Genomic DNA, 27,178 nt, shown 5'->3' on the forward strand with positions numbered 1-27,178 from the left:
TCGCGATATTGCATATATTTCTAATATAGTGCTATATATTCGCAATGACGAATATTCGTGTTTTTTTTTCTTTGCATGCTAATTTGTATTCAAATTTTTATGCAAATTTTCCATGCAAATTTTTGTAGTTTTTTTCACATGCAAATTTTTATGCGTGAAAAAAGTGAATGAACATAGCGAATATGCAAATTTTACTAACATTTGCGAAATATCATGAGTTTGAATATGGCCCCTGCTGCTCATCACTAATACTCAACTGCTAAAGGAGGAAATGGGGCCAACTTATTGCCACTCATGCTGATGTTGCCCTCCTTCCTTATCCACCCAACTTCTGCCCGTGTTTCTCCCCGCTCATTCTACAGTGCAGATGAGGTCTTGGCACTCAAAACTCTGTGACATGGCAAAGGTTTTTTTGAAATTACAGGGAAGTTTTAACTTGATCCTGACCCCTGATCCCTGGCTTGGTCTATTGTATTGTTTTCATAATCTATTACAAAGTATCTACAAAACTGCTGACTTGCTTCTGTCCTGTTTGTTGCTAACCAGGATTGCAGTGGATAAAATAGTCTATTAATTTACTGTCTATACCCACATTGTCTGTTTTGGCTCCAAACTCATGTATAAAGCTTTGTTTATTCATGGGGGTCTTCTGGGAATCTCATGTAAACAAATAATGAAAGGCTGTTTGATTGTAATTTCATGAATTACTTTATTCACTGTATTTCCTCCATTTTCTCTTTGATAATAATTCACTGGCAAAGGTGATGAACTGTACTCTGAAGCCATTACAGCAGTTGGCTCCCGTTCCTCAGCCAGAACTTGGCTCTGCCATTTCAATTGCAACAACAGTGACTGTGCATGCGCCATTACTTATTATAGACAGAGCTATTATAATGTGAAATGTCTACATAAAGCGGTAGCTTTATGCATTATATATGATATGGCCAGACAATGTGATATTCAATAATCCAACAGTTGCAAGGATCATGCAAAATGCATTTTAACTTTGGCACATTCATAACGTTTGGAATTTTCATGTTTATAAAAAACAATGTCACCCACGAGAATGAAGGCATAAAGTGAATAGATCTTTTACCTGAATGCAGGCAGTGTCAGCCCAATTTTGATGTATTTATCCCAGAATGCAAGGTGGACTGAGCATCCTAGGACATAAAATGATGCGCAAGGAAATGTCACATGCTGGGATTTTAGTCTATAGTCTATTTTAAAATAAACAGTTTTTGTCTTTAGAAAGATAGAAGAGAATGAAATGACTATTGTATTGCTTTGCTTTTAACATAAAAAAAACTCACTGCCAGATTTTCCCAAATCAAATTTAAACTGGGGTTGTACAGAGTTTTAATATCAGATGAGAACATTGAAGATGACATCTTTGACATTCAGTTTATAGAGCATCTGCTTTGGAGACACGTCACCTTGTGATTTTTGTGTCAGATTACTGGGTAAACATATTTGTCAGATTTTTTGTTTACTTGTATTCATGTATCCATCACAGTTGTCACCATAATGACATGCCTTTACATTACCTATTATCTTCTTCCGCTATTTGTAGGTATTTGATTTCATTTTTTTTAGATTTCTGTAGCTCAATTCAGTCTGCATATTCATTCATTTTAGTTTTATGGATTTCTTTAAAGGATTTATTTTTAATATATTAAAGGACATCTGCAGAGTAACAAACACTTATCCCCTATCCTCAAGATAGGGGATAAGTGTTTGATCGCGGGGGTCCAAACGCTGGGGCCCCCGGCGATCTCCTGTACGGGGCCCGCGGCTCTCCCGTGCAGGGGGCGTGCCAGCCGCAGCATGACGTTGCGGCCGGCACGCCTCCTCCATACATCTCTATGAGAGAGGTGGGGAGGCAGCATTCGTGCCTTCCCCCATCCCCCATAGAACTGTATGGGGACGGGGAGGAGACAGGGCATCACCGTCGACCTCTAGGTCGACGCTACGCGCCTTAGCGCTCACCATGAGCGCTTATGGCGGCTCCCCGTTAGGGAGATCGGGGGGGGGGTCAAACCCCCCCGCGATCAAACACTTATCCCCTATCCTGTGGATAGGGGATAAGTGTAATGCCACTGCAGTTGTCCTTTAACTTCATTTTCAAATAGTTGTAGCAAAAATTAGCTTGTCAGTGCATCTAAGGTGGTATTCTTAGGACAGGGTCACGTGTGGTGCATCCGCAGCATATTTCATGTTGCGGGTGCGCTGACAGCAGTCACAGAGGGACTGTAGAGTGTTCTCCCAACTGTGGTCGGTGAGCTCTTTGTGTCTGCTCGTAGCAGCAGATTTCCAGCTTTTGAAATCCACCGCAAAAAGCAGACACACAGCACTACATGGCTGGTGCTGGGAGCTTGCTCTAAAGTCCCTCTGTGACTGCCGTTAGCACATCCGCAGCATGAAATACACTACAGAGGTGCCCTGTGTGACCCTACTCTCAAAATAAAATTATATTTTTTGTTTTTTTCTAAAGGACAGCACAAAAACAAAGTGACAAATATTTTGTAATACCTCATTCACATCTCATTTTTGGGATAGCCTGTTGGTATATGTTGGTGTAAGAGCAAAAGGACAAAAACATGTTCTTTTTCTTGTGGGGGGCTCAAAGCCCTAAGAAGGGTATACTACTTGGTTGTACTAGTTGGCACTGTAGAGTTTTGTAGCACTCCGTAACACTTTTACTCTTGGGCCTATCTTTCTTTACCTCTACCTTCTTTTTGGACAACAGCAGCATCACACCTTCCACCAATATGGTTGAATTAATGTTTTTTGTTCACCATCCTTCCCTAGAGGACTAAAGACTTAAATGTACATCATGGTTCCCTTATACTAAGCACAGCATGATGTACATTCACATCATGAATGCGAAGCCAGCTTAGTACCCCTTTAGATGCCATTAACCCTTTAGATGCTGGAATCCATACTGACCTTTAGAAGTTTTTAAAAATATAAATAAGCCCCTCCCCTAATAAAAATGTAATCCCCCCCTTTTCGCATTTTACAAATATAAAATGTTTAATAAACAAACATATTTGGTATTTTTGTGGGCACATATGTTTGAACTATCAGAATATAATGTTAATGATCCCGTTCGGTGTCCTCAAAGGGTTAAGTATAAACCTTTCATTGTGGCATGGGTCTGTACTGCAGAACAATGTAAAGTATGAATATGCATTACATAGAATACACTACATAGAAGAACGAATCATGTACAATAGTACCTTCATGCCCCTACATATTACTTGTTTGTAAAACCAAGGGTGGGAGTACAGTCTATCCTTGGAAATTAGTAAATATTTTTCCTATCTTTCACACAAATAAATATGCATGGAGTCATAATATGGCCAAGTGCATGAGATGTGAAAAAAAATGGAAACATTTGTGAAAACTGCAAGAGATGTTTTGTATTATATTACATTTACATGATACCGCATATTATATTTGCAAACTTTGTAGTAATGTTTAACAAAGTTGGAGTTTCCTGTGAACTCATTGAGTTATCACGGCGCGTAAAATGAATTAAAGGAAAAAATGAGCTGTACGTTACACCTGTAATTACACATTTAGCACAGCTAATCTTGGGATATAATTAGAATGCATTAACACATACTGGTGCTTTACATTTTGGCAGCTGCTTCTTCTTCATGTGACATTGTAGTAATTGAGAATAAAACAGAAACCCTGGCTCACTGTTACTGAAAATTATTGGTTTATTATGCCATGAGTTCTTTCAATATCTGTATGTCTTGTTTGAAGAAATATAGTCATATGCATTCATTTTTAGGGCCAGTTCACATATGGCAGTTTGAAGCACAATATTTTTGACTCCATTGAAAATGGAATTGCATGAGCAAGGATACAGAGTTTACATTCCATAGCTGGTAGATGTGGAGTGGTGATAGGATTAATAAATTACTGTGGTAATATAAAGAAGCTATGGAGTTGATAAAGTTGCCCATGTGTGGCCTAGGTGCACACAAGTTGTCTCTATATTAGGTGTCTGAAGGTGGGTATCCTGTGGGCAGAATGGGAGCAGGGGAAAGATAATGATTACATGTACTTATTGCACAGGGCCCAAAGGGACACATATTTTTTATATTTAGAACTGTTTCAGTTTATGATGTGCAATCTGAAGGATTTTTGCACTCCTTTCCTATTGTAGGCAGCTCTCCAGAGTACCAATGAAGGGATATAAATAATTGTGTTACTGTAGTAATGATAGGGAGAGATGTGAAGCCCTAAACTTTTCCTGAACCTCTTTCCCTGCCTCTTGGGTCACCTACTCCTATAAAGACAACCCCAACTATAAAGTTAGTCCCTTCATGTGTTAGAGTAACAGAGGGAAAGGGATTAAATGGGGAAGTAAATGTAGTCATATCAGTACAACAAGATCATGTAACAACAGAATCAGCAGAGTATAAAAACAGGGACAGCCCAGGGGTTTTATTGCCAGGGGTTTAGAACAATGTAGAATCCACAGCCCAAAGGTTAAACAATAATTTAGGCAGAGGGTGAGAAACATAGGAGGTAAAAATGCAGAAACAAAAGTTAGTGTAGTCTGTAGAAGAAACAATTATGGGCACCTGGTATAGACAGGAGCCTGGTTAAAATAGCCCACATTTTAGAAGCAAACAATGATGAAACTGGCCCTGATAAGCTTGGTGTCCAGGTGTTGTGATTGGCTAGCCAACTTCGCTGGCAGGGAGGCCAGTAGCCATTGTGCCAGCACAATACCTCCCCTCAGTGTGCCAGAAGCAGTAGGGAGTGACAAAGGTGATCAGTGACGTTAGAGGTCAGAGTGGTAAGTATGTAACAATACTGCCTTTTTAGAAAGGACCACCAGACCCTTAAGTAGAGTTCCTAACGGATGGAAACTGTCTGGGAAATCTGCTATAACAATAGTATGCACTGACTTGGTAGGCACACAAGATCTCTTCTCAGGACCAATTCCTTTCCAGTGGGTGATACTGAAGAGAGGGTCTCCTGAGATTCAGCTTCACACCCACCCTCCATTTACAATGAGCTTTTATAATTCTGTATACCTTCACACTTGCCTATATCTAAATGCACATTCATTTGTTATTTTGAAGCAGAGTTTTGGAGAAAATGGATATTGAATAATTGACAACTTACCGTATATACTCGAGTATAAGCCGACCCGAGTATAAGCCGAGACCCCTAATTTCAACCCAAAATCCCAGGAAAAGTTATTGACTCGAGTATAAGCCTAGGGTGGGAAATACATCATCCCCCCCTGTCATCATCCAGACCCGTCATTAACATCCTCATCATCATCCCCTTATCATCCCACACATCCCCCCTTCATTATCCCCTTGTCATCATCCCACACCTTCCCCCCTTCATCATCCCCTTATCATCCCGCACATCCCCCCTTCATCATCCCCTTGTCATCATCCCACACATCCCCCCTTCATCATCCCCTTATCATCCCGCACATCCCCCCTTCATCATCATCCCACACATCCCCCCTTCATCATCCTCTTGTCATCATCCCACACCCCCCCCCTTCATCATCCTCTTCTCATCATTCGCCCTCAGTGGTCTTCAACCTGCGGACCTCCAGAGGTTTCAAAACTACAACTCCCAGCAAGCCCGGGCAGCCATCGGCTGTCCGGGCTTGCTGGGAGTTGTAGTTTTGAAACCTCCGGAGGTCCGCAGGTTGAAGACCACTGCGGCCTTCGACATCATCCAGCCCCCTCTCACCCCCTTTAGTTCTGAGTACTCACCTCCGCTCGGCGCTGGTCCGGTCCTGCAGGGCTGTCCGGAGAGGAGGTGGTCCGGTGGGATAGTGGTTCCGGGCTGCTATCTTCACCGGGGGCGCCTCTTCTCTGCGCTTCCGGCCCGGAATAGAGGCGTTGCCTTGACAATGACGCAGAAGTACGTTGGCAATGAACGCACCTCTGCGTCGTTGTCAAGGCAACGTGACTATTCTGAGGCCGGGCCCGAAGCGCTTAGAAGAGGCCTCCCCGGTGAAGATAGCAGCCCGGAACCACTATCCCACCGGACCACCTCCTCACCGGACAGTCCTGCAGGACCGGACCAGCGCCGAGCGGGGGTGAGTACTGTACAGAACTAAAGGGGGGTGAGAGGGGGCTGGATGATGTCGAAGGCCGCAGTGGTCTTCAACCTGCGGACCTCCGGAGGTTTCAAAACTACAACTCCCAGCAAGCCCGGACAGCCGATGGCTGCCCGGGCTTGCTGGGAGTTGTAGTTTTGAAACCTCTGGAGGTCTGCAGGTTGAAGACCACTGCGGGTGGGGGAGTTCACTCGAGTATAAGCCGAGGGGGGTGTTTTCAGCACGAAAAATCGTGCTGAAAAACTCGGCTTATACTCGAGTATATACGGTAGTATTAAAAAGAATGTAACCAATAACTACGTTTTCAATTTAAAAATTCTAAATAAAATAAAGTAGGTGTCTTGTAATATTTATCAGCGTGATCTCTGTTCTTTGAGTCATGAAAAATGAGTTTTACACTTACATATTTACTCTTACATGCCTTACCTACTTGTGTCTCTCCTTTCATCTTGAATTCTGATGTATCTGAGAAAATGAACTTGAATGGGGACGCTTAAAAAAGTAAAAATATGTAATGGTATTTTTATTTTTATTCTTTTAAGACAAATATCACTATCTGTGCTACGGCATATGGATTTCCGGACGACATGTGATGAGGTGAGCAGTAACTTTTTACCCTTTACAAAAAAGGATAGGTTTTTTTGTATAACTTTATATTTTATGTTAAAAACATGCATGCGTTCATGAGTTATCAGTAATTAAAGCAGTAAACCTATTTATTTCATATTGAGTGAGGGATGTAAAAATGTTTTTGCATACCATTACTATAAGAGCTATTGTAGTGCAGTATATTCTTCTGTGCTTTACAAAGAATGTATTCATTTGTTAAACATATGTACAGAAAGACAATATAATGAAATATATTTGTCTTATTGGCCATTTCTAAAATGTTTGAAGAACTACAAAGTCAACTGACAACTTTCAGGAGAGTGAAACGTGATTTATTTAAACTGTCTAAAGTGTCTAAAAAGGATAAGGATAATCTGGCATTTTCAGAAAGGGAGGCTTTGGGACACAGAGAAGTTGGACGGCATTGTCGTCCACCAAGCGAACAAGGGATGTGTCGTTCTCAACAAGGGCCTGTATGGAAAACTGAATTTGGCAATATTGTCAGATGTTTCTACATACAGACCCTTCCAGAGATAACCGACTGTTGCGTTTAAATGTGAGCTCCAAAATCTTGTGAATTGGGGTGGCTAATAGTGATGAGCGGCAGGGGCCACATTCGAATTCACAATATTTTGCGAATATATGGACGAATATTCGTCCTATGTTTGTGAAATTTGCATATTCACTATGTTCATTCTCTTTTTTCCATGCAAAAATTCATAATGAAATTCGCATAGTGCGCATGCACAATTATATATTTCACCTAAAAGAAGGGAGGGATCAGTGTCCAATCTGGAAGTGCCAATATTCACATAAATATTTGCATACATTTGCATCAATTCGCATAAAAAAGAAAAACGAATATTCATCATTCTGAATATATATCACTATATTCTAAATATTCGCAAAATCACAAAGTGCCGATATTCACAGTAAAATATTGAATATTCCCGCTCAACACTAGTGGGTAATGGTATTTTTAGTAAAAAAAATTAGGTGACTATTTAATGGTTCGATATCCAGTTATACCCATTTTTTACTCCCTCCCCAAGGTTCACAAGAATATGTTTCCTCCCCCTATGCGACCTATTGTAGCCAGTAGGGATGAGCGAATTGAATCTGATGAATCCAAATTCATTACAAATATCAGGAAAAATTTGATTTGTAATGAATGCGAATATTGCTGTGATTCGTTCACGCAAATCGCTTCATTTAGTGCAGTCCAAGCTCCAGGGGCCGGGCATCTAAAATGGCAGATCCATATGTGAGGACATGGGGCAAGGAATCCTGGGAAAGCGGGATGACCCTGAATCGCATGCAGCATGCAACCTAACAGCAGCAAGCCCCCCCCCCTGTGATGCTACAGCCCTATATAATCAGCAGCCATCTTGCAGCCAGTCGCATCAGCATTCTATTACAGAGAAAGGACAGACAGCAGTGTGTGTTGCACAGAAAAGCATTTTTACAGCAGCAATTCACCGCCCAGTCACATCAGTGTTCTATTGCAGAGAGAGAGGGAAAGAGTGCAGTGTGTGTTGCACAGAAAAGCATTTTTACAGCAGTGATTCACCTCCCAGTCACATCAGCTTTCTATTACAGAGAGGGACAGAGAGCAGTGTGTTGCACAGAAAAGTCTTTGTACAGCAGTAATTCACCTCAAGCCCAAATCTAGCTTAGAAACACTGATAGGGAAGGGAGTGAGATTGAGAGAGTAAGTGCAATTTTGAAAGTTGTACACAGCGACTGTGTGCTGCAGCACTGGTGTGTACAACAACTGAAAAGCTAATAGTAGCCAGCCAGTTAGGGTGAGCAGAGCAATAAAAGTGTATTGTCCTCTATTAAGTGTAACCTGTGCGTACATCTAGGTGGTGTACCATTTTGTTCCTGTTAGAGTCTTAAGGGCCTAGATACTTTAAAAGGCCAGCCAAAAGTACACACCTGCTGGTGTTGTAGACAAGTACTGTTTTAAGCGTACTGGAAATACCAGTTCACAAAAAGCTAGCCACAGTGTTATGGTAATCTCATAACACAGCCATTTAGCCCCAAGACAAGGGCAGATCCTTCCTAAGCATGTCCATTACTACCTGCCAGGTAGGTACTAAAATCACCTTATGGTGGATAACCCCTTTAAGGGCCTAGATTCTGAGAAAGACCAGCCAAAAGTACACACCTGCTGGTGTTGTAGACAAATACTGTTTTAAGCGTACTGGAGCGCATTGTCTTCCACTCATAAGTGCATACCACATACGTACATCTAAGTGGTGTACCATTTTGTTCCTGTTAAAGTCTTAAGGGCCTAGATACTGTGAAAGGCCAGCAAAAAGGAAACATCTGCTGGTGTTCTAGACAAATACTGTTTTAAGTGTGCTGGAGCGTGTTATACTCCCCTCATATATGCACTAAGTATGTCAGGCAGAGAAGTGCCAGGACGTGCACAGAGGAGTGGCAGTGGCCTAAATTCATCAGGCAGACTAAGGGCAAGTGGCAGCAGGAGTCACAGTGAGAGGACTGGGCTCCCGGTATCAGCTAGCAGTCAAGTCACGACCAGCAACCTTTCTGCCGTCATCCATTGGTTAACACGGTCATTCACTTCATCAAAAGTGACATCTGACTCCCCCAGTCAAATGTGCCCGGGGTAGACCACCACCTTCGCAGCAGCTTACCTTCCCGGGAGGTAGTGAAACAGGTGTTCCTGGAGTCAGCGGCAGTAGCAGTCAATAATCCATAAACGTAGAAAGTGTATGTGGTCCTATATGAGCCACTAGATATTACCAATAGCATCCAGCATAAATCAAATACAAGAAAGCAGAGAAGTGCTCCGGATTTTCTATAAAACTTAACATTTACTAGTAATTATTAAAATGATCAAATTCAAGGTGATGGAATGATTATGACACCCAATGGCGAAATTATGCGCACGCTAACCAGGTGTGGCTGGGCCCAGCCAACCCAGTCACACACATTATTTTGCTGATAGAAATGAAGCAACAATATCGCTAGTAACACCAACGTGTTTCTACCACCAGTCTTGGTGGCATCATCAGGGAGGTAAAGTATAAATGCAGGTTGTCTCACGTCTCTCTCTGTGAATCTACAGAATCGTGAGTAACATAGACCTGTCACCGCACAGATCCATAGGCAGACTTCTCTTCACAGGACATTATTGTTAGTGGAATTTTCTCTGTTTTCTCTTTTAGGTGGACTTTATCTTATGTGGCTTCTGAACCATAGCTTTGGGACATATATACTTTTCTCCCTACAGGACCTTTTGCAATACATGTCCTTACAAGCCAAAAAACTGATATTCTATATTGTGCATGGGCATTCTTTTTTGCAGGTCCATTGGCTATTTATGGCATAGCAACTTTTGGAGATTGTGTGTTCTTTCTCTTTCATAGGTTCCATGCATTATTTGTCCATTTCAATACATCTATATGAAATTTAGGGTTGGTCCTTTTGGGTTGCTTTGATTTATTTATATCTGCTAACTGCACTAAGCAGGGAGCCGGAGGGTGCCAGCTCACTCGCGGGCTCCAGCTAAGAAGTAGCGTCTGATTTCACATCCGCTAGAGGCCGCGGTTAAAAGAGCGCTTAGCCCGCCTCCAATTAGACTCAATTACGGGGGGCATGTGTGATACTGTATGCGTAGGCGAGCGCAGAATACTGTTGCGGTGTACAGCGTGATGATTTTAGACAAGGTTTTAAAGTGACAGGTGAGTATTAAGCTTGGAGCAAACAAACAATTAAGCCACAGTATGCTGTTTGATACTGAACTGTAGTATTGATAATACAATACTGTACATGATAGTAAACCACTTGGAACGAGCTCTCAAACTACCATGCAGGCACAGACTTGGTGGTATGAAAATAAACATAAATCATTAAATATTATATATTAAATGGGACCCATATGTATATGTCAGTACAATGAGACACATCCGGCAAGAGCCAAAGGAGGTATGCACCCCAGGGGGAAAAGAAGATTATATTAGTAAATGATGGTATGGGTTGGACCACATGTGAGGGTCCACAAAAATAAGAGTGAGAAAAGGGGGGGCAAAGGGGTGGAGACCCCATGCAGCCACGCACCAGAGGAGGGGGAAGAATTGGCTAATTAAGGTGGTGGAGGGTAAAATAGCGTGGCACTAAAGGGTGCTGCCCTCACCCTAGTTGTCCCTGTCACATGGCCCTAAAACCTAGGCGGGGTGGCCACCCTAAAAAGGGAGGTCCTGCACAGGAACCTCCTATTCTCACACTAAAGAAGGCCTAGATAATGTAGATGACCACTGTATCCTCTCGGCTGACTACAGCCGTCCCTAACTGCCTGTCCTGTCATCTAGGTGCAAGGCCACATGGGGACCCACCCAGTTATAGGAAGCATCCAAATTGTTAATGTGGTTGGCCACAGATGTGTCACGACGGTTCCTGATGTCACCAATATGTTCCAGCATCCTTTTCTTAAATTCCCTGCTTGTTTCTCCCACATAAAACAGTGGACATCAACAGACTGCAAGATAAATTACTGCCTTGGTAGAGCAATTAATAAAATGTTTGATGGAAATGGATTCTATTTGATGAGGTAGCATATTGGTTCTGGTGACATACTGGCATGCCCGACAGTGTCCACACTTTTAACAACCCCTAGTTGGTGCAAAACTGCCCGACCAGGTCTGAGTAGTGGAATGATTCTGTCAAAGATGGCTTTGGACCAGCATGTCACCTAGACTGCGGTCTTGTCTGTAAGTGATTTGAGGGGAACTACCGATAATATCCTGCAAGTCAGGGTCAATTTTAAGGATATCCCAATGTTTTGTGATTATATTACGTATGGGAATAGAGCATTTATCATAAGTGCCAATAATTCTTGCTAATGGCGAATTTACAGTGGTATTTGTATCATGCTTGGGAGTTAGGAGCTCCTTCCGTGGTTTTGCAGATGCCTCTCTAAAGGCTCTATTAAGTATATAACAAGGGTAGCCTCTCTCATGGAAGTGTTGTGTCATATTTTGCGCTTCTCTTCTGTAGTACTTTGGGCGAGAGCAATTCCTCTTGAGGCAGAGGAACTGCCCCTTCGGGATCCCCCTTTTTTTAACTTCCAGGGAGGTAGTGGAACAGGGGTTCCTGGAGACGGCGGCAGTAGCAGTCAATCAGTACGGACTGGTGGTGGGAATATCAGCTACTCGGCGGTGTGGCAGTTTTTCACCAAGCATCCGGAGGATGTTAACCTGGCCACATGCAATATGTGTCGGCAATAGGTGAAGCATGGCCAGGGTCCCAAAGTCGGCACCACGGCTCTGCGTCAACATGTGCAGCGTCACCATAAAGCGGCCTGAGAGAACTGTGGCTCCAATGTGGCGGTCCAGCCTGCTGCATCACCCAGTGGCACGCCACTCCCTCTTTCAGCCAGCCAAGGCTCCAAAGGGAGCTGTGTGTCATACCCATCTTCTGTCACTCCAGATGCTCATGCTCCTCCTACTTCGAGACAGTCATTCCGCCAGCAATCCATCGACGAAGCCATGTCCAAGAGACAACAGTATGTGTCCACTCATCCAACGGCACAGAAGCTGAATGTGCTCCTGTCCAAGTTGCTGGTGCTGCAGTCCCTCCCTTTTCAAGTGGTGGACTCTGCACCTTTCAGTGAACTGATGGCTTGTGCCGAGCCAAAGTGGAGAGTCCCAAGCCATCATTTCTTTGCGAAGAAGGGAGTTCCAGCCCTGCACAATTTTGGGGAACAGAAGGAGGGCCAGTCCTTGAGCCTGTCGGTGTGTACCAAAGTGCACAGCAGCGCCGACGTGTGGAGCTGTAACTACGATCAGAGACAATACATGTAGTGTTGAGCGGCATAGGCCATATTCGAATTCGCGAATATTCGCGAATATATGGACGAATATTCGTTATATATTCGCGAATATTCGCATATTCGTAATATTCTCGTTTTATTTCCGCATATGCGAAAACTTCGCGTATGCGAAAATTAACATATGCGACAATTTCGCATGTGCGAAAATTTGCATATGCAAATTTTCGCATGTGCGAAAAAACGCACACCTGTCTCACACAGTAGTATTAGAGCCTTCTTTGTACCACACAAGCTAGAAGCAGAGAGGGATGATCACTGTGATGTGTACTGTAAAAAAAAAAAAAAAAAAAACGAATATTCGTAATTACGAATATATAGCGCTATATTCGCGAATTCGCGAATATGCGATATTCGCTAATAATATTCGCATTGCGAATATTCGCGAGCAACACTAAATACATGTCCTTTACGTCCTACTGGGTAAATGTGGTTCCGGCACAGCCACAAAAACAACGTGAACAGGTCATGCCGCTTCCGCCTCCACGCTCTCAGGCCTTTGGTCCTGTGACAGTGTGCGACTCCGCCTCCTTATCCTCCACCATGTCCTCAGCCTTCACTGCAAGGACAAGTCTCAGTGCCCCTCCAGCATACCATGTGTGCAGTAACTACCATCAGCTTTGCTGCTCCACTGCGCCTGCAGACCGGGGACCTACTGCTATGAGCTATAGCTAAAGATCCCCAGACCAGAGGAGCAACAAAGCGGGACAGTGTGGTAGCCTACAACTATATATGGGGGGCAGTTTGGGGGCCTACAGCTAAGTTTGGGGGCACAGAGGGGGCCTAAAAATGTTATGGGGATGCAAAGCGGGTACTATTACTGTGTGTGACAATAAACATGGGGAGTTTGTTAATAGGTGGGTATTGTACTGCAGAAAGGAGCCTAAAATGTTTGTTTGGCTGGTTCTGTGGAGAAGTCTTGTATGGGAGAAATCTTAATTGCGGTCTAGGCCGGATAGTGAAGAAAAGTAAATAACGCCAGTTAGAGAAGACATTACCTGTAAATCGGAGGACTGGGGAGATAGGGAGAGGAACAAGGGGGCCTGTTATAGAGGAAAGTAAAGCATATGAATTATATTATAATCATTACAAAATGTCTCTAATATGGGGTACAATTTTTTGGGAATGGGCTGTAAAGGGGTACTCAGGCAAAAAAGCTTGAGAACCACTGATTTAGAGGTCTTTGCATTACATCATTCTTGGTGGTGTAGGTGGCACATGGTGTTTTTTGCACACCTTTCCTTTTGTTTGATTTAAAAAAAATCATGGGTACAAATATTTTATCCTAAGAATATTATTAAAAGTTAAGTTTTATGTAATGCTTATCCTTAATACTTACTTGTGCACACTAACACTTTTACAAACGAGACCGTTTTCTTCTGCCTACCTGCCTCAGCTGCTATTCTGATCCTGCCACCCACCTGATGCCACACATCTGATGCCAAGTTCTCCTTTTTTCACCCACCTTCTTCACTGGGTACTGGTATTAGCCCCCCACCGCCCCACTATGTCACCGGGTCACTTTCATGACTCCTGATGCTGCTGATGCCACCTCCTGGCTGTCTCATACTGCCACCCTATGTTCTCCTAATGCTGATGCCAGCTCCAGGAGGTCTCATTCTGCCACTATATGTTCTCCTCTGCTGCTGCCACCTCCAGGCTGTTTCATTCAGCCATTATATTGTCTGCTCTTGCTGACGCCAACTACAGGCTGTGTCATTCAGCCACTATATGGTCTCCCCATGCTTCTGCCACCTCCAGGCTGTGTCACTGTACAGCCATGTTGTCTCCTCATGCTGCTGCCACCTTATATTCATCTAGGTTCATCTATTTGAAATCTTCAATTTAAATGTTAAAAAATATCTTTAATCTTTTCAATTGTGAGGCCCTATGGTCTCGTGCCACCTCCAGGCTGGGTCATTCAGCCACTATATGGTCTCCTCATACTGATGCCATTTCCAGGCTCTGTCATTGCGCCGCTCTGTGAAAGTGATTCTAATAGCGACACCTCTAATCTGCATGTCATACTGAATAACAGAATTATTTCACTAACCCAGCACACACCCTAGGCGTGTTACAGCAAGACAAAGTGTTCTACACCCCTATTGAGGCTCTCTGTAGGCCAGAAATAGCTGTTTTTAATACAGATTTGCCGCAAATAAATTTTGACCATACAACTGCCAAAATGCCAGATATTACAGAAACAGTAGAAAGCTAGCTAGGAGTACAAACTGAGCACTTTAGCAGGCAAAGACTGGGAGTAGACTGCCAGCTTAAATAGGTCCAGACCAGGTATTCAATCAAGGTCAGCTGACCAGTCTCAGCAGATAGGCGTAACCAAAGCAACATGACCAAACAAAAGCTCTCATTGCAACTTAACACTCAGGTTCCTTACAGATAGGTTTGCTATGGGGATTTGCCCCTACTCTAGACAGTTCCTAAAATGGACAGAGGTGTCAACAGAGAGCACTGTGGTCAGACCGAAAGGAAATTAAGAAAAAAAAAATTCCTCTGGAACATAAAACAGCCGATAAGTACTGGAAGGATTAAGATTTTTAAACAGAAGTAATCCCCTAATGGGGATATGGGAATAAATGGAGACCGGAAACCAATGGCTAATGTCTTTGAGAAAGGAAGTCGTCACTTCCGAAACGCGTCAGACACTCTGACACTCGCAGGTACCTGGAGAGACGTCACTTACATTGCTGAAAGGCCTCATCCTGGTTTGTTCCCTATCCCACCCGCGCACGCTGGTAGTAGACGTCGCCGGCCGGGGCGTCTCCTAGCGCAACTCCATCTTTAGAAGCAGGTCTGGAAGATCGTATCACAGCCGGTACCCACACGGAGGATACAAGGTACAAAATATTGCCCACTATCCGCATCAAGCCATTACCCACACGATTGCATACAACTATTTAGAACAAGCAGGACTCAATCAGCCGTCTAATACAGGCTTTTACATCCTCATAAGAATACAAAACCACAAGGTAATAACAGCTGTTTTGTCTCTTTTTTTATATAGATACTAATGGTTATAATTATCCATTCATTCATACTTACTTAGAAGCGCTCGCAACCCCTAGTTTATTTTTAGTTTCCAAATCAATTTGATGGTATATCAGAGAGCCATCTAGGGTTGTACTTCAGCAGCTACAATAATCCATAAGCGCCGGTGTTGAAGATAATTAAACACATTTGACACTGTTCTCTGGTCAACACGTGGCTGCATAATGGACCTTTGGGAGGATCGTAAAAATAGAATCACACACATACAACATTTTTTTCAGTACACTAAGGACAAACAACCAACAACACAAGAAAATAAGAATATAAAACTACATAATGCTATTATGGACATAAAGAAATTAGAATGCCTACTCATTATAGAAATGAGAGATCTGTGGGAAATAGCGACTTTAGAAAAATATCTTTATTGGGATATAGTTCCAAAAGGTCTGACAGTACATAAAAGTCTGTCGGGAGACCTGGGAAATCCCACCATTTTGGAGGAATGGGACGCAATGTTCCACAATTTTTCGAAACAAGCAGTCAAATTTATTATAGAAAAAAGGAAAATTAATTTACTAAAAGCTAAAAATGAAATTAGCGAAATTTTTAAAAACTTACAACCATACAAGCAATGTCAAGAAATAATACATTTATCCTCAAGTATTAAACAAAGAATAACAATTAAAGAAGAGGAGATTATCAATAAAAAAAATAAAAAAAAATTTGAAAGGGATTTAGTTCCGAATTAACAATTATTGAGAGACACCTCATGTAATGGGGAATCTATTAACACACAAGTATTGAGGGATGCCTCATACAATGGGGAACTATGTAAAATTGATGAAATAGAAGAATCGGCAGGAATACCTTTTTCCATTCAAAGCACACCTTCTTCCCTTATATATGATTCATCAAATCCTAATCCCAGTAAAGCAAACAGTATTAATGAAACCCTTCAAGGCGCAGCTGCCCTATCTACACCAATTCCCACAAAAAAGAATACAGTACAAAATCCAAATCAGGGAACAGATGAGGAATACACAATACCCATTAGCAACAATTTTTCACTTCTAAATTCGTTAAATGATTTAATAGAGACCCCACCTTCGACACTTGCCAATCAACAAGTAACAAGAGTTAGACATTCTGAAAACCAACAAGTGGTTAGACCAAAGACTACTTATAAAGTTAAATATAATACTAATACCAATAAAGGATTACAATGTACAGCTAATAAGAAGAAACCAATAAATCAGGATTTTTTTCAAAAACGAGACCCAAGAGGCACAAGAGAGGCAAGATAGTTGGGAAACTCGCCAAGAAAAAGGCAACACTATTATCAAAATTAACAATAAATTCAGAGGATACTAATAAGGAAATAGAGGAGCAGAAGATTTATAATCTAAGCAAACATAATCTCACTAATCAGGAAACCACATTACTCCAAAAAGGACTTCAATTTGCTTCAACCAGCAAATTTAATAAGTTCGATGCATACATTGGGTTAAAACGTTTTAAGAGAAATCTATCTTTGAAAAAATATTTCGCAAAGAATACAGTTATTAACACAAAACCGTTGGAATCCACTCATCATACTACGCTCAGAAAAAAGTCTACTTTCTACCCCAGCAACGAATACTGTGATGCTTTCAAAACATTCGAAAATATGGTTACTAGGGATATAAAACAATTGAAAGTAAACACAAAATACCAGAAATATAATCTGTCAAAACAGGAAAGAACAGCAATTAAAAACCTTCAAGACAATAAAGAAATCATTATAAGACCGGCAAATTAGGAAGGTAGTATAGTAGTATTAAACATAGAAGACTACCATAAAGAATCAGCGCATCTGCTGAATGATGGTAAAACCTATAAATTACTAAAGCAAAATCCTACTATTATTTACCAAAAAGAACTGAATGAACTGGTACAAAAAGGTATAAATATGGGTATTTTAAATCAACAGGAGGCCGACTACATTAATATTAAATGTCCACAATTAGCGGCTTTCTATCAAATTCCGAAAATCCATAAAAATGATAAACAACCCCTGGGAAGACCAATAATATCGGGTGTGAATTGCCTAACAGCTAATTTATCAAAATACGTGGATAATTTTTTGCAAAAAATTGTCATACACCTACTAGCATACTTAAAGGACACTAAACACATATTACAAATATTGGAAGATATACAATGGGAGCAGGATTATATCATAGTAACCTTAGACGTTACATCCCTCTACACTATAATAAACCACGAAAAAGGAAGGACTGCTGCTGACCCGGATCTGTCTCCAGAACACATTAAGTTCATAGGAGAAAGCATTATGTTTATCCTTACACAAAATTTTTTTAGGTATGAGGATAACTTTTACCTACAACAATGGGGTACGGCGATGGGTGCGAAATTCGCACCTAGTTATTCGAATCTTTATATGGGACATTGGGAAAAATAAGTTATTTTTAAGGAAGAAACCCTCGCTCCAGGTCTTTTAATATGGAAGCGCTTTATAGATGATATTGTTTTTATCTGGAAGGGCTCAGAAGAAACCCTTCAGTCTTTTATCAATGATCTAAATAAAAATGAATTTTATTTAAATTTTACTCCGGTTTTTAGCAAAACTGAAATACATTTTTTAGATCTAACTATTTTTATAAAGGAAGGAAAACTCTGCACCAAATCTTATTCAAAACTGACTGATAGTAATAGTTTTATTAACATGGACAGCTGCCATTTGCACACCTGGTTAAATAATATACCTAGGAGCCAGTTTGTTAGGATCAAAAGAAATTGCATGGAGCCACAGGATTATAAGGAGGAAGCAAAGAAACTACAAACAAGATTTGAAAGAAAGGGGTACGACTAAATATCCTTGGAAAAAACAGCTAAGGAAGTATCCCTGATTGAGAGAAAGGAATTGTTAAAAGAAAAGGAAAAAAAGAATGGAAACCATAGATGATACACAAAAGGAAATAAAAATCCCCCTCATTACTACATTTAACACCCAGAGCTTCCTATTCAAGAAAATAATCAATAAACACTGGGACATCTTACGGAGCGATAAAACTATAGGAAATAAAATACCACCATTCCCATCATTCATTTTCAGGAAGTCATCTAATTTGGGAAATAAAGTAGCTCCCACAGTGATAAATCCAAAAGATGCATGCATGCCCTTTTTCCATAAACCCGGTTTTTACCTGTGCAAAGGATGCAAAGGTTGCATCATTACAAAAGAAAGAAATGCAACCACAGAAATAAAAAATGGAAACAGAGAAATAATAAAAATAAGATCACATATCACCTGTAAAAATAAAGGAATTGTATATTGTATAAAGTGCCCCTGCTCCAAGCTTTATGTCGGACGCACAAAGAGAATGCTAAAAGAAAGGATAATGGAACAAATCTACAATATAGACCATAAATTCACAGGTCATCCTTTATCCAAGCATTATCTGGAACACCATCAAAACACATTCAAGGGATCTAGTTTCTGTGGACTAGAACAAATACATAAACACTGGCGAGGAGGAGATTATATCACGCAATTATCGCGGTCAGAAAGCAAATGGATTTTTGATCTGGACAGTACGACCCCACAGGGGCTCAATACTGAATTTGAACTGTTTGCATTTCTTCAATAAATATTTACATGTTTCTTTTACAACATATACATTCAGGCAAACCAGATTATTCCATCATTATTACTAAAAACTTGACAATTGAATCCATCACTAATAAACCCCGAACTTATACGGACGTTACTCTAAAACAATAACGGACACTTCAGTTTTTACGCACGTACAACTAATCAACAATTACCTTGTTGGAAGTAGCTATCACCTTGATACGGGCCTGATGGGGATATGGGAATAAATGTCTTTGAGAAAGGAAGTTGTCACTTCCGAAACGCGTCAGACACTCTGACACTCGCAGGTACCTGGAGAGACGTCACTTACATTGCCGAAAGGCCTCATCCTGGTTTGTTCCCTATCCCACCTGCGCACGCTGGTAGTAGACGCCGCCGGCCGGGGCGTCTCCTAGCGCAACTCCATTTTTAGAAGCAGGTCTGGAAGATCGTATCACAGCCGGTACCCACACGGAGGATACAAGGTACAAAATATCACCCACTATCCCCATCAAGCCACTACCCACAAGATTGGATACAACTATTTAGAACAAGCAGGACTCAATCAGCCGTCTAATACAGACTTTTACATCCTCATCAGAATACACAACCACAAGGTAATAACAGCTGTTTTGTCTCTATTTTTATATAGATACTAGTGGTAATAATTATCCCTTCATTCATACTCACTTAGAAGCGCTCACAACCCCTAGTTTATTTTTAATTTACAAATCTGTTTAACTTTTTGGCTCCAGTTGATTAAAAAAAAATGTTTTCCAGTGGAATACCCCTTTAAGTGCCCCAGGTGAAACTCTGATTCACCTGTGGTGGGAGGTCCTTCTCCTTTAGTGGAGACAGATTGGAGTAACAGATTAATATGATCTACCAGTTGAACCGTGTCATTCTGTTATCAGTGCCATGTGAATCTGTGTCGTTTTTAAAATAAAGCAAGACTTCTGATTTAAAGCTGCTGTGCTGGTCAATCTGTTTGTATTTTCCTGAACTACAAAGTTGGCACAGTTGTTGTCATAGTGTAATATGAACCCAAGTGCTGTAAAACAACAGTATTAGCTACTGAAACACTACCTGTGTACACTTAGCCTTTGGATACCTCCATGAATCCAAGACTTTGTCATATAGCCTGTGACTAATAAGACCAAGCAAGAGTAATTTATTTGTGTGTGGATGGCATTATTGACCTTATAAGTGTCTGAAGAGCAAAACAGAAGTGCACGTAAAAGAGAATATGTGTAACATTAAGCCTTTAACAATACTCTCTAGCTTGGGCCTTAAGGATGCACTGGTATTTCTATGTTTTGTGCATTATTAACTCTATATTCTGCTAGTAGAGAAAGAAAGACAGAGCTTTCCATAGAGTAGTATATTAAATATGGTTTGGATGCAACGGTAAGCAATAAGTTGCGCTTGCTTACCTTATTGGGTTGTGTGTGGCACACAACAACCTAGATCAGCGTTTAGGCAATTACAGAACTGTGCAGCCATCCGGTACTTCGATTCGGGGGCCTCCCTCCTCGATTGTGAAATGTTCAATGAAAAAAAGAAAAAAATTCTGGAGCATCGGCGCTAGCAGTTTGCATAAATAAAATCCACAGTGATCATGTGGTAAAAGAAGGTTCTTTATTAGCCACGTCAGATGTGTTTCGAGGGGTAAATACCTCTTTTTCAATGACCTTGGCAATATACAACCATTGCCAAGGTCATTGAAAAAGAGGTATTTACACCTCGAAACGCGTCTGACGTGGCTAATAAAGAACCTTCTTTTACCACATGATCCCAGTGGATTTTATTTCTGCAAACTGCTAGTGCCGATGCTCCGGAATTTTTTTCTTTTTTTCTTTGAACAGAACTCTATATTCTGAAATTACGATTTTTTTTCAAATGATAAAAACTTATAATGAGTTTTACTTTCTAATGGCACAATTTTGCAAGATAAATAATATGGGTAATTATATATATGGTAATACCAAGTATGTGTATTTAGAACAGAAAACTTTTATATTGAATTTTTTTTTTATGTACGTTCATAATTGTTTCACAATGTTTTTATTGAATTTTATAAACATAAGAAATGTAGCATATAACATATTATGACTAGTGATGAGCGGCATAGGCCATATTCGAATTCGCGATATTTCATGAATATAAGGACAAATATTCGTCATATATTCGCTAAATTCGCATATTCGTAATATTCGCGTTTTATTTTCGCATTTGCGAATATTCGCGTATGCAAAAATTAGCATATGCGAAAATTGACATATAAAAAAATTAGCATAAGCGAAAATTTGCAAATGCGAAAATTTGCATATACAAATGTTCGCATATGCGAAAATTCGCGCACCAGTCTCACACAGTAGTATTAGAGCCTTCTTTACACCACACAAGCTGGAAGCAGAGAGGGATGATCACTGTGATGTGTACTGGAAAAAAAATAAAAATAAAAATAAAAACAATATTCGTCATTACGAATATATAGTGCTATATTCACGAATATTCGCGAACTCGCGAATATGCGATATTCGCGAATAAAATTTGCATTGCGAATATTCGCGAGCAACACTAATTATGACATCAGATGTCAGAGTTTACATATGAACATGCATAATAACCTTGACTGGTGGAGCATAATCGTTCATCCAAACAGTGTTACGCATATTCACAAAGGATCTATTAGGTCCAAAGGGACCTTAATTGAAATTTGAGAGCAAGATAATAACAATAGGTAGGAAAACAATAAAACAATAAAATAGTGAGTCTCCATAACTGTTACGCCGAGCGCTTCGGGTCCCCGCTCCTCCCCGGAGCGCTCGCAACATCCTCGCTACTGCAGCGCCCCGGTCAGATCCACTGACCGGGTGCGCTGCGATACCGCCTCCAGCCGGGATGCGATTCGCGATGCGGGTGGCGCCCGCTCGCGATGCGCACCCCGGCTCCGGTACCTGACTCGCTCTCCGTCGGTCCTGTCCCGGCGCGCGCAGCCCCGCTCCCTAGGGCGCGCGCGCCGGGTCTCTGCGATTTAAAGGGCCACTGCGCCACTGATTGGCGCAGTTGTTCTAATTAGTGTGTTCACCTGTGCACTCCCTATGTATACCTCACTTCCCCTGCACTCCCTCGCCGGATCTTGTTGCCATTGTGCCAGTGAAAGCGTTTCCTTGTGTGTTCCTAGCCTGTGTTCCAGACCTCCTGCCGTTGCCCCTGACTACGATCCTTGCTGCCTGCCCCGACCTTCTGCTACGTCCGACCTTGCTCTTGTCTACTCCCTTGTACCGCGCCTATCTTCAGCAGTCAGAGAGGTTGAGCCGTTGCTAGTGGATACGACCTGGTTACTACCGCCGCTGCAAGACCATCCCGCTTTGCGGCGGGCTCTGGTGAATACCAGTAGTAACTTAGAACCGGTCCACTAGCACGGTCCACGCCAATCCCTCTCTGGCACAGAGGATCCACCTCCTGCCAGCCGAATCGTGACAGTAGATCCGGCCATGGATCCCGCTGAAGTTCCACTGCCAGTTGTCGCCGACCTCACCACGGTGGTCGCCCAGCAGTCGCAACAGATAGCGCAACAAGGCCACCAGCTGTCTCAACTGACCGTGATGCTACAGCAGCTACTACCACAGCTTCAGCAATCATCTCCTCCGCCAGCTCCTGCACCTCCTCCGCAGCGAGTGGCCGCTTCCGGCCTACGACTATCCTTGCCGGATAAATTTGATGGGGACTCTAAGTTTTGCCGTGGCTTTCTTTCACAATGTTCCCTGCACTTGGAGATGATGTCGGACCAGTTTCCTACTGAAAGGTCTAAGGTGGCTTTCATAGTCAGCCTTCTGTCTGGGAAAGCTCTGTCATGGGCCACACCGCTCTGGGACCGCAATGACCCCGTCACTGCCTCTGTACACTCCTTCTTCTCGGAAATTCGAAGTGTCTTTGAGGAACCTGCCCGAGCCTCTTCTGCTGAGACTGCCCTGCTGAACCTGGTCCAGGGTAATTCTTCCGTTGGCGAGTACGCATTCCAATTCCGTACTCTTGCTTCCGAATTATCCTGGAATAATGAGGCCCTCTGCGCGACCTTTAAAAAAGGCCTATCCAGCAACATTAAAGATGTTCTGGCCGCACGAGAAATTCCTGCTAACCTGCATGAACTCATTCATCTAGCCACTCGCATTGACATGCGTTTTTCCGAAAGGCGTCAGGAGCTCCGCCAGGATATGGACTTTGTTCGCACGAGGCGTTTTTTCTCCTCGGCTCCTCTCTCCTCTGGTCCTCTGCAATCCGTTCCTGTGCCTCCCGCCGTGGAGGCTATGCAAGTTGACCGGTCTCGCTTGACACCTCAAGAGAGGACACGGCGCCGCATGGAGAATCTTTGCCTGTACTGTGCCGGTACCGAACACTTCCTGAAGGATTGTCCTATCCGTCCTCCCCGCCTGGAAAGACGTACGCTGACTCCGCACAAAGGCGAGACAGTTCTTGATGTCAACTCTGCTTCTCCACGCCTTACTGTGCCTGTGCGAATATCTGCCTCTACCTTCTCCTTCTCTACTATGGCCTTCTTGGATTCCGGATCTGCAGGAAATTTTATTTTGGCCTCTCTCATCAACAGGTTCAACATCCCGGTGACCAGTCTCGCCAGACCCCTCTACATCAATTGTGTTAACAATGAAAGATTGGACTGTACCGTACGTTACCGCACGGAGCCCCTCCTAATGTGCATCGGACCTCATCACGAAAAAATTGAGTTTTTGGTCCTCTCCAATTGCACTTCCGAAATTCTCCTTGGACTACCGTGGCTTCAACGCCATTCCCCAACCCTTGATTGGTCCACAGGAGAGATCAAGAGCTGGGGTACTTCTTGTTTTAAGGACTGTCTTAAACCGGTTCCCAGTACTCCCTGCCGTGACCCTGTGGTTCCCCCTGTAACCGGTCTCCCTAAGGCTTATATGGACTATGCTGACGTATTTTGCAAAAAACAAGCTGAGACTTTACCTCCTCACAGGCCTTATGACTGTCCTATTGACCTCCTCCCGGGCACTACTCCACCCCGGGGCAGAATTTATCCTCTGTCCGCCCCAGAGACTCTTGCTATGTCTGAATACATCCAGGAAAATTTAAAAAAGGGGTTTATCCGCAAATCCTCCTCTCCTGCCGGAGCTGGATTTTTCTTTGTGTCCAAAAAAGATGGCTCCCTACGTCCTTGCATTGATTACCGCGGACTTAATAAAATCACGGTAAAGAACCGCTACCCCCTACCTCTTATCTCAGAACTCTTTGATCGCCTTCAAGGTGCCCACATCTTTACCAAACTGGACATAAGAGGTGCTTATAATCTCATCCGCATCAGGGAGGGGGACGAATGGAAAACTGCATTTAACACTAGAGATGGACACTTTGAGTATCTGGTCATGCCCTTTGGCCTGTGCAACGCCCCTGCCGTCTTCCAAGACTTTGTTAATGAAATTTTTCGTGATCTCTTATATTCCTGTGTTGTTGTGTATCTGGACGATATTCTGATTTTTTCTGCCAACTTAGAGAACACTGCCAGCATGTCCGCATGGTTCTTCAGAGACTTCGAGACAATCAACTTTATGCCAAAATGGAGAAATGTCTGTTTGAATGTCAATCTCTTCCTTTCCTAGGATACTTGGTTTCTGGCCAGGGACTACAAATGGACCCAGATAAACTCTCTGCCGTCTTAGATTGGCCACGCCCCTCCGGACTCCGTGCTATCCAACGTTTTTTGGGGTTCGCCAATTATTACAGACAATTTATTCCTCATTTTTCTACTATTGTGGCTCCTATCGTGGCTTTAACCAAGAAGAATGCCAATCCTAAGTCCTGGCCTCCTCAAGCGGAAGACGCATTTAAACGGCTCAAGTCTGCCTTTTCTTCTGCTCCCGTGCTCTCCAGACCTGACCCATCTAAACCCTTCCTATTGGAGGTTGATGCCTCCTCAGTGGGAGCTGGAGCAGTCCTTCTACAAAAAAATTCTTCCGGGCATGCTGTTACTTGTGGTTTTTTTTCTAGGACCTTCTCTCCGGCGGAGAGGAACTACTCCATCGGGGATCGAGAACTACTGGCCATTAAATTGGCACTTGAGGAATGGAGGCATCTGCTGGAGGGATCAAAATTTCCAGTTATCATTTACACCGACCACAAGAATCTCTCCTATCTCCAGTCTGCCCAACGGCTGAATCCTCGCCAGGCCAGGTGGTCTTTGTTCTTTGCCCGTTTTAACTTTGAAATTCATTTTCGCCCTGCCGACAAGAACATTAGGGCCGATGCTCTCTCTCGTTCCTCGGATGCTTCGGAAGTAGAGGTCTCTCCGCAACACATCATTCCTCCTGACTGTCTGATCTCCACTTCTCCAGCCTCCATCAGGCAAACTCCTCCAGGGAAGACCTTCGTTTCTCCACGCCAACGTCTCGGGATTCTCAAATGGGGTCACTTCTCCCACCTCGCTGGCCATGCGGGCATCAAAAAGTCCTTGCAACTCATCTCTCGCTTCTATTGGTGGCCGACTCTGGAGACGGATGTTGTTGATTTTGTACGGGCCTGTACTGTCTGTGCCTGGGATAAGACTCCTCGCCAGAAGCCTGCTGGTCTCCTTCATCCTCTGCCTGTCCCCGAACAGCCTTGGTCTCTGATTGGTATGGACTTTATTACAGACTTACCCCCATCCCGTGGCAACACTGTCGTTTGGGTGGTCGTTGATCGATTTTCCAAGATGGCACATTTTATTCTTCTTCCTGGTCTTCCTTCAGCGCCTCAGCTGGCAAAACAATTTTTTGTACACATTTTTCGTCTTCACGGTTTGCCCACGCAGATCGTCTCGGATAGAGGCGTCCAATTCGTGTCTAAATTCTGGAGGGCTCTCTGTAAACAACTCAAGATTAAATTAAACTTCTCTTCTGCTTATCATCCTCAATCCAATGGGCAAGTAGAAAGAATTAACCAGGTCCTGGGTGACTATTTACGGCATTTTGTTTCCTCCCGCCAGGATGACTGGGCAGATCTTCTACCATGGGCCGAATTCTCGTACAACTTCAGAGTCTCTGAATCTTCTTCTAAATCCCCATTTTTCGTGGTGTACGGCCGTCACCCTCTTCCCCCCCTCCCTACTCCCTTGCCCTCTGGTTTGCCCGCTGTGGATGAAGTGACTCGTGATCTTTCCACCATATGGAAAGAGACCCAAAATTCTCTTTTACAGGCTTCATCTCGCATGAAAAAGTTTGCCGATAAGAAAAGAAGAGCTCCTCCCATTTTTTCTCCCGGAGACAAGGTATGGCTCTCCGCTAAATATGTCCGCTTCCGTGTCCCCAGCTACAAACTGGGACTACGCTATCTTGGTCCTTTCAAAATCTTGTGCCAAATTAATCCTGTCTCTTACAAACTTCTTCTTCCTCCTTCTCTTCGTATTCCTAATGCCTTTCATGTCTCTCTTCTTAAACCACTCATCATCAACCGTTTCTCTCCCAAACTTGTTTCTCCCACTCCTGTTTCCGGTTCCTCTGACATCTTCTCCGTAAAGGAGATACTGGCCTCCAAGACGGTCAGAGGGAAAAAAAAAATTTGGGTTGATTGGGAGGGCTGTGGTCCTGAAGAGAGATCCTGGGAACCTGAGGACAACATCCTAGACAAAAGTCTGGTCCTCAGGTTCTCAGGCTCCAAGAAGAGGGGGAGACCCAAGTGGGGGGTACTGTTACGCCGAGCGCTCCGGGTCCCCGCTCCTCCCCGGAGCGCTCGCAACATCCTCGCTACTGCAGCGCCCCGGTCAGATCCACTGACCGGGTGCGCTGCGATACCGCCTCCAGCCGGGATGCGATTCGCGATGCGGGTGGCGCCCGCTCGTGATGCGCACCCCGGCTCCCATACCTGACTCGCTCTCCGTCGGTCCTGTCCCGGCGCGCGCGGCCCCGCTCCCTAGGGCGCGCGCGCGCCGGGT

At 43.1% G+C, this 27,178-nt stretch overlaps 1 protein-coding gene across 5 annotated transcripts in view; it reads left to right on the forward strand.

Annotated features, from left to right (window-relative positions):
* Positions 1–27,178, forward strand: part of SNTG1 (syntrophin gamma 1) — a 647,197-nt gene that overhangs the window by 356,330 nt on the left and 263,689 nt on the right. For all 5 annotated transcript variants that reach the window (XM_056521890.1, XM_056521891.1, XM_056521889.1 and 2 more), the window contains one exon: positions 6,661–6,715. In XM_056521890.1, the coding sequence (XP_056377865.1) occupies positions 6,689–6,715 (27 nt within the window). In that variant the 5' untranslated portion in view covers positions 6,661–6,688. The remainder of the gene's footprint in view (positions 1–6,660; positions 6,716–27,178) is intronic.

The sequence above is a fragment of the Hyla sarda genome, chromosome 5 (genome assembly GCF_029499605.1).
Source record: "Hyla sarda isolate aHylSar1 chromosome 5, aHylSar1.hap1, whole genome shotgun sequence".
Classification (NCBI taxonomy): domain Eukaryota; kingdom Metazoa; phylum Chordata; class Amphibia; order Anura; family Hylidae; genus Hyla; species Hyla sarda.